General features: G+C 33.5%; 1 protein-coding gene and 1 non-coding gene across 4 annotated transcripts; both read right to left on the bottom strand.

Annotated features, from left to right (window-relative positions):
* Positions 1 to 1176: 1176 nt before the first annotated feature.
* Positions 1177 to 8457, bottom strand: LOC111015905 (vacuolar fusion protein CCZ1 homolog B). Of its 3 annotated transcripts, none has more exons than XM_088117748.1 (10): positions 8341 to 8457; positions 7317 to 7525; positions 6636 to 6729; positions 5795 to 5978; positions 5460 to 5569; positions 4897 to 4992; positions 4293 to 4730; positions 3484 to 3639; positions 1920 to 2149; positions 1177 to 1466 (listed from the first exon to the last, which is right to left on the bottom strand). In XM_088117748.1, the coding sequence occupies exons 2-10, from the start codon at positions 7499 to 7501 to the stop codon at positions 1436 to 1438; spliced, it is 1524 nt and encodes a 507-aa protein (XP_087973874.1). In that variant the 5' UTR covers positions 7502 to 7525; positions 8341 to 8457; the 3' UTR covers positions 1177 to 1435. The 3 variants fall into 3 exon arrangements, with proteins under 3 accessions (XP_087973874.1, XP_022146780.1, XP_022146781.1); XM_022291088.2 differs by having other exon boundaries at positions 8123 to 8454; XM_022291089.2 differs by lacking the exons at positions 6636 to 6729; positions 7317 to 7525; positions 8341 to 8457 and having other exon boundaries at positions 5460 to 5543; positions 5795 to 5934.
* Positions 2709 to 2809, bottom strand: LOC148209234 (U6 spliceosomal RNA). The gene has a single exon (XR_015787512.1). It is a non-coding gene; the product is annotated as a U6 spliceosomal RNA (small nuclear RNA).
* Positions 8458 to 8874: the final 417 nt, after the last annotated feature.

Below are 8874 nucleotides of genomic sequence, written 5' to 3' on the forward strand. Positions count from 1 at the left end.
ATCCCTACACTTTCAAATTTACTTTAATCCTTACACCTTTTTTTTTAAAAAAAAAAAAGTGACCATTTTTTGCAAAATTTTGACACATAACGAAAACTATTTAATATAAAGTTATGATTATATTTCAATAAAATTGAGACTTCAATATTTCTACCACATGGTAGTTAGAACTTTACTTATATACTTGTTTTTTTTTTAATTTATTTTAAAAATTATACCCGTGGATTGTAGCTTTCTTATAATTTATTTGGTATATTTTTCATTTTCTAAAATATATGTTTCGATTTTTAGCCAAGTTGTAAAAAGCTTACTTTAAAATTAAAATTAAAAGTTTGGTTTAGATATTGAAAAATGCTTTTAAATTATTTTTAGCATGTCCCAAAATTTTTAAAATGGTAAATTTAATTCTTATATTTTAAAATTGTCCTACCAAGCTCTTGAACTTTCAAATTGATGTTAAAAGATCATATCATAAACTATTTATGTTATGTGATCAAATGTCGTAACTCAATCCACCATGTAATATTTAAACAATTTTAAATAAAAAGTATAAAAGTTCAAATCAAATCAGAGTGAACAGTACTTGAAGTTCAATCCCTACTCCCACATGTTGTATTAAAAAAACTTAAAAATCATTCGATCACAACTAATAAAAAAAAACACTTCCCATAACAATTATTGGGCTAAACGTACAAAATAATTATAATACTTTTTAATTTTTACTCGGACTGAATTAAAAATTTTCAATTAATTTTTTTCGAAAAAAAAGGAAAAAACGGACGAATTGTTAAATTTTGTTTTAAAAATTGATATATTTTTAACATTTAACTTACCACTTTTTTTTTAAAATTTGACCCTTACATTTCCAATAAGCAATTTTTGCTACACCAAACGCTGCATCCTTTAAATATTTGAAATCTAATTCATGTGCACATACTTCCTCCAAATATAAGCATCCCATTTCCCCAAGTCTTTCATGTTGGCATTCCCATCACTAATTGTAAAAAAAAAATTCAAATTCCAAGAACCTCATTTTTCCTCGGCAACAATCAAATCCTTATTGAGTTTTCCTTCGGATTCTTCACAAGTTTTAGTATAAAAATAATTATACAATTTTCTTAAGAAAATTCCCCAAGGGAAGAAACTCAAGCTTTGTAGAAAGGTAAAAATAGCTCCTAAAGTGAAAGGATTGGACTAATGCACAATTATAACTTAGCTGATTTTTTCTATCCAGGGTTGAAGGCCTATATGCATTTTTCAATTTCCCTCTCTTCTACAGAAAATGAGAGAGAATTCACCTTATTGTTAATAGAAATTTACAGAAGGGATAGTAAAATTATGAAGCAGCTAAATAAACTAGGAGCTCTGCACATCCGTCTAACCTCTGCTTTTATATTACAAGTTCGTATAGACGACCACTGAAAGCATGTCCCCTCTAATCCAACGAGAATGCTCCGTTGCAATACCTGTAGAGCACAAAAGAGAATGATAATCCACGATTTATCGGTGTTTTTAAGTGAATTTTCCCGCTTCTTCTTTAAGCACTTTTGAGAGTAATAACTAAATTCTTCATCTACATCCTAAAGCCAACTACCACGCATTAGCTTGGTGGTTATTGGGGCAAAGAAAAAAGGACGGAATAGGTTCAAACTATGGTGGTTACCTATGTAGGATTTAATATCCAATGAATTTCATTCACGACCAAATATAGAGGATTCAGGGAGTTGTTCCATGAGTTTAATTGATGTGTGTGAAATGTGAAGCTAGATGGAATATTCATAGATACAAGCCACTTTAAGTTAGAATCTCAAACTTTTCAAAGTCACTTTTGATTGTCTAACTGAAGACTATGAATCCCGTGTAACTTCTCTTATCATGTATTTTGAAATATCTAAGATGAAATCAATCATGAACATTACCTGTTGCTGAATTTCTCCACCATATCAGAGGCATAGAGTAGGGTTTCGTTAGCTTTCTCCAGAACCATGTAAAGCTCTTTCCCTCTTGTGATTCGAGAAATAACCCAAGCATTGTTTTTGGCTCTTATTGTTACTTCCAGTTCCTTCTCCTCACCAATAATATCCTGTTTCGCTTGACTCTTCTCCAAATCAACCTTTTCTCTGAGTTTGCTCATGGCAAGTAAAGACTCCTGTAATACATGTGCTCGTATTAAAATTCTCATTTCTCAATGCATGACAAGAAAACAAAGTTCAAGCTTACTCATGGCAAGTAAAGATTCCAGTAATATTTAATGCTTTATCTGAATTAATGATGACTAAGAATACAATTGATCTGCAGTAAAAATAGGAAGAAACATATGGCTAATTTTCTTGCGAATCTCTATTCAAGCTGAATGGGCTAGAAAAGTTAGAAGCTTTTGTTCGGACCCTTTACTTTGAGGGTGAAATGCTCTTGACAAAAACGATAAGGACTCCTTACTGCTTCCTATCTATAAATTGATGTAACATGTACAAGGTCATAAAGAAGTAGATCATGTTTTCTTGCATTGCCTATTAATATATGTTTGTGGCAAAGGATACCCAAGTAGTTCTCAGTTTAATGATACTTGTCCTCAAACCGTTAAGGGAATCAATATTTAGAGGTCAACCCTTTGGAGGAAAACTACAATTCATTGGTTTAACGTGGTTAGAGCTACTTAGTAGAAAACTTGGCTGGAAACAATGGCACAGTGATCATTTGTATTTTTTATTTTTTTGGGGATCATTTCCAATTTGTGTGTCATCTTTGCACAAGGGTCATACTAATCTTCTCTATATCGTTCCAATTTTATTGATGTCCCCAAAGGAACAGGGTGGTCATTCTTTTGGAGAGGAGATTCAGTGAGATATGAAATATCGTTGTACATTTGATTCTTGGACTGCTCTTCGAAAAGCTTTCTGTAATTATCCTCTTGTGCTAATTGGAGAGATTATTTGTAACCGTATGGCTAGGGACTCACTTTTTTCCTTTTTATACATTACAATATTTTGAAATAATACCCCATTCTTACTAATAAATACATACATGAATATATATGATACCAAAGTAATAATATGAGGGATAGTTTAGCCCCCATTTAATTATTTATTTATTAGTATTTGTGAGGGTTCGAGTCAGCTTGTGCGCACCTCGACTAATCGCACGGGACAACCACCTAACCCTACTACATTTGATTGTCAAGGAAACATGTAAGAAATTAATTCCTAGGTAAGTGACCATCATGGAATTTTTAGTCCCCATTTAATTACGGTTTCATTTTTTTTAAGAAAAATTATACTTGATTTCTCAAGTTCCCGTCGTATGTTTAACGAATGTATTCCACCTTAAAAACAAAAAAAGTTTGAAACCCTTTGTAAAAAGGAGATGACAAAACAAAGTAACACGTGTAGAAGTTATGTTTATAAACTTAATTTTCAGAGATAGAAAATAAAAAACATAATGATTATCCAATGAAAATTTAATTATAGTCAAAGAACACTTTACCTTTGTGAGGGTGGTAACTTTTCCTGGTGGTGAAGCCCTGGATATTTGTCTATCACCATCTACCAGTAGATAACGATACCCACCAACATGATAAGCATTTTCCCCACCCCAGCCTTTTGACAACTTTTCTCCAACTTTCATTATCTTCAGGGACGCCTAGAAGATAGCAAGAAATTCAACCAACAAAGGGAAAGAATTCAAAGATTCATAGATCAGTTTAATAGATATTTAAAAATTAGCTAGAGCAGTCAAAATAGAATATTAAGCATTTGCACTAGAAATATTTAGAGGTTCTTTTTTTTTTTATTTCCCATTCCAAATTAGCCCTTTACTATTTACATTTATTAACCACTTTGACTTACCCTTGTTGACCTAGTGGTTAGTAATATTAGAGTGACTTTATTAGTAATTTTATCTCTTACGATAGTAACCATATTTTAATAATTCTTTTGGTAAATTTTTATTCTTCAAGATTTCCTTAACTTGGTTCAGACTCCAATAAAATACAGAATTGAGATGATAGGATCAGAAAATATTGGAACCCTATATTTACTCCATGTTTTCCTCTCTTCCTCTAATCTCTCTATTTCTAGCCCTATTTTACACTCTTCATCCACTGCAAAATAGATGATATTTCTTATCTTCTCTTTTCCCACTAGTGTTCTAATTTTTCCCTTCCTATCTGTCCAACATCTATTGCTTAGGCATAGAATCTCCATTTCAAAATAAATTATACCTAGGGAGAAAATTCATTTAGAAAAATAGAATAGAATATGATAGCAGAATAATGAAGGAGGTAGGGGACTAACATTTTCAAGAATATACTGCCTCACGATTGAAATACCTTGTGCCCCATTAGGTACTGAGGATACAGGAACCAGAAGAATCAGAGTCAGGCTTTTATGCTGATGTACATAGAGGTACATTTTCTCCTCCGTTTGAGAAAGCCAGATTGTTGGGGTGGAAACAAGCAAGCCACTTGCCTCCATACCCCAAATATCAGTCTCCAGAAAACTGTCCTTCCCTTTTGACCATTTTCCATGCTGCAAGGGTCGTATCACACGTTTAACATTTCCGCCATGAGAAGAGTTATGAGAGTTGTATGATTGATCTGAAACGGAACCATGTTCAGCAACATGAGATGTAGCATTCCCCCTGAGTAAATAGGACCAAGAACTTGCACCAGAAGATAAGACACGTGGAGTCAACCTCAGGACAGCATAAGAAAATAAGTTTGTAGTGTCATCCTGCAAAAGAGCTTGTAACTAAGTGCTTTAACATTTTTGAATGACCAAGATTATATATCATGAGAAAATTCAGTCTCAGGATATGTATTTGGTCTTTGGCATCCCCATGTAATTCAGCCTTTGTAATATGAAAAATGGAAACTACAATTAGGAGATCAACCCATACAGGAGAAAGTGTTGTAGACACGAGTAAGTCCTGAAATAAAATCAGAGAGTGGCATGATGTGTTTCCGATGCAAGAATCAAGTGTTCTGACAAGTGCCTGAAAAATAAATACATTATTAAATTAAGTCAGAAGAATAAAAATAAAAATGTCAACAATGCCCAAATCTTGACTACTTTTTCTTTTCCTGACGGGGCAGCGTAGCATGGAACCAAAGAATTTATTCATCACGTTAAGAAAGACAGTTCTTAAGATTCAAATTCATCGTCAAAGATTGCTGTTTAGGTTTTAAAGACAGGTTGATCAAAAGCCTTAAAGCTCTACGTTCAAAATGAAATAACATAAAGAGATCCAAGAATTAACCCAAGGAAAAGGCGCTGAGTAGATCTCTTAGGAGCAGTCCTTCCATTTTAAATAAACCCTGGAAGGCCACTTTGCAGGAAAAACATTCTAAACTATTTATCTAAAACATTAAAGCCAACAAACAGCGAATCTAAGGGGAATGAAAAAAAAAATTAAGTGCATGACATAAATTCAAGTACTTGAAGTTCTTTACAAGAACAAACCTGAACTTCAATGGCAGCATCTCGTCCTATGGTCAGCATCTGTACGGTTCCTCGTTCCTTCAAACAGTCTACAAATGATGGTAACTGCAGTTTTTTTCCAACAAGAAAATCTGCCTCAAAAAAGAAGTAAGGAGTAAGGCATGAGATACAGTAATTTTTTATCTCAATCTTCACATTTAGCAACTTAATATTACCACAGCAGCACCTATCCAATGCAGACCGCTTTTGACATGTTGACATTTAGTAACTTACAATGAAACATTTTGAAATGAATGTAATAAGTACTTGACTTCATCAAAATAATTTTAGATGAAAAGTGGCTGTAAATGGCTTACCACTCAGATAATCCATGATGAAGGAATACAAATGTGATCTGGAAACTTCTCCAGTAGGTTCTTTCTCTAGTAATAACCTTATAGATCCGTGAAACATTAGAAAAAGAGAGTGGATTTCCTTAAGAAGCTTCTGCAATGCATCTGTCCGCCAAATTGCTTCTACCTCCTTGTTTTTCTCCACTACCTACTCTAACATAGAAAACTCATTAGAAATACAGAGCTATTAAATCTTAAAAGTGCTTATTTTAGAGAATAAAAGAACACTTAGAACTACGAAAAGCAAGACTGGAAATACAGCATGGGTCTCTTGCAACTACATACATGATTGAAACAAAAGAGACCAAAGAAAAATGGTAGCGAACTTTTCTCAATAAGAAACTTGATGTGGTAAACAATATTCTACCATATTGAACTTTCTTCATTCCTAAGAAGGCTAAAGTAAAATATGAGCATTTATTCTAACCATATTTCAACACAAGCAATGATATCACCACAAACAATCAACAAGTATTATAAACAAAACTCTAATGCCTGAAAGTAACTCAGAATTCTAGCCTCTAGGATATCATGCCTCATGTTAAATGAAAATCAGGAAACTTTAAAAGTAAGACTAGTGCAGAAAAGAGGGGGAAAAAAACAAAATAAAGAAGCCAATGCTAAAGTAAATCTGTAATTAAATTATCAAACAGATCAACAATGTTTCCATTTAAGTGACAACAGGCTAGCACGTTACTTGCATGGATGATAAACAAAATATGTGACTATCTGAATGTAATAACCCCCAAACAAAAATTACTACTACTATGTACTGATACATTATTTAGAACAAAACTAACAGTACCAAAACCATCCATATATCTGGCTCTGCCTCAAAAAATACATGGGAATGCTTCTCCGCTTCAATGACCTCACAAGCTGCCTCTGGAGAGAATGTTCTGCATGAAGTTTTCATTTTTCATTTAACCACCAACAACAAAGAAGAAAATGTAAATTGTAAATATATTGAAGGAATCTTTGAGTGACCACTTAAATCTACTAGGCTTACGAAGTTATCTCATTAAAACTATATTAAGACAAGTAGGGCTAACTGTCAAGTAACTCTCAAATTTTTGCTACAGAACATAATTTGAGGAGTCCACGGTGAACTTGTATATAGTTGTATAGTGAAAGGATTGTTTTCTATCCAAAAGATAGATATGCATGCATTATAGTTTATTTGTCTTTCATACGTATATTACATGTATAAGTAAAATAGAAAGAGGGGTAAAAGAAGGAAAAAAAATGTAACAATGCTTAGACCTTGTGAATGGAAGAAATGAACAATAAATGGACAAATTAACAACCTAAGAAAGCAAGAAATTTCACTCAGAGAAAAAGTTTATTGCTTATTTCATTACTAGTTCCCAACGTTCACGGAGCTATTACTGTCATTCTTATTTCTTCTGCCCTTCTAATATTTCTGGATAGTGGTCTATTTAAATAAATAACAAAAAAACAAAAAAAAAAGAAGAATGATACTGACCTTGTAAATGTAATAAGTCCTTCACTAAGCCCAATAATATACAGTTGTTTTGTAAAGGGTAAATCAGCTGGAAAGAAAAATAATATCTTATCCAGCTCTTGCCCCTCCTGTTGTCCCCTCCTAGAATCAAAGACGCAGAGTTGAATGGCCTCGGAAACAGCAGTAGTAGCAGTCGACAGGCCCATTATTCACCTTTTTTAGTTAACAACCTTCAGAAAGGGTAAAAATCAATTAGAGTTTTCAAATCTGGGACACTGCTCAACCAATCCTACATATATGTCAAGCTGGAACGATAAAAATGAATCAACCGTAAACTGTTGAAAGATTTGTATGAATCACTAAACTTTCAGACTTCATAACAATTACTGAACACAATAGTTATATGTATAAGGGACAACACCGTGTAAAATTTAGAAAAATGACTAAATTGCATTGAAGTCATCTAGCCCCAAATAGAAAGTGATTATTGCAAATTAATACGAGTTCTTAAAACTTTCCCAAAACTAAGATTCAAATGTAAAGACCTCAATCTAGCTGAGTTCGTTAAAGATGGGTATAATTCACAGAGTTCAATACCAGTAGACTGGAAAAGAGAGCAAGTGCTGAACCCATATCCAGGCAAAATTTTGAAGAGCGACTAAATTCCATGGAACTCATCCAGCCCCCTAGTTAATACGAGTTCTTCCAAATTCCAGAAAACTAATATCCAAACGGAAAGACCAAAATCTAGTTGAATTTCATTAAAAATGGGCGTAATTCACTCAGTTCAACACCACTAGACTTGAATTCAAAGAAGTTAGACGTACCCGTACAGAAAAAGCAATTGAAGCATGCGAAGTAGCGCTCACAAGGAAACGCTAAACCCGAATGCTTGGTGATCGGAGATTGGTGGCGAGCATTGGGAGAATTGAGCCGCGCGGCTCAAAAATGAACTCGTTTGAGCCCCGACGGAGGTCAATTCTCCGGCAACAACTTCAGAAGGGGATACCGATCGGAGAGAGAGATCTAGGTGGTCTGAAATTACCTGAATCCAAGCCGAAGATCTTCCAAAGTCGAAGAATATGAGTGTCCACTGCAGTCAAATAATATAATTTAGGGTTGATTGGTCGCGTAATTGGGGCTGAATGCCCTCTGCAGCTAAGAACAGAGAACAGAACAAAAAACAAAGGGCTCGGTAATGGCACGTGGGAAATGAGACTAACACGTGTGGCTTTTGGGTGGTATGGATTTGATTATTATTATTTTTACTGGGATAAAATACACTCTTTCGTTTTGAGATTTTTTTATTTTTAGGCACTCTTTGGTTTTGAGATAGAGTTTAAAAAACCGTCTTTTTTTTTCCTGAAATTTAAATTTAGTTTTTATAAATTTTATAGAAGGAGGGAGAGATCTTTGGGAGGAGATTTGATCTTATTATATTTCATTTTTGCTTGGGGTCTCCACTGGATTGTATACATTTCATATATTCTTTAGTTCAAACTTCAATGATTAAATATGTTATTTTTAAAATTTAATGGCTAAATAAAAACTAAATTTAAATTTAAAAGACTAAAAGTGA

Source organism: Momordica charantia (assembly GCF_013281855.1).
Source record: "Momordica charantia cultivar OHB3-1 chromosome 9 unlocalized genomic scaffold, Mcharantia_2.0 BLBB01000009.1, whole genome shotgun sequence".
Lineage (NCBI taxonomy): Eukaryota > Viridiplantae > Streptophyta > Magnoliopsida > Cucurbitales > Cucurbitaceae > Momordica > Momordica charantia.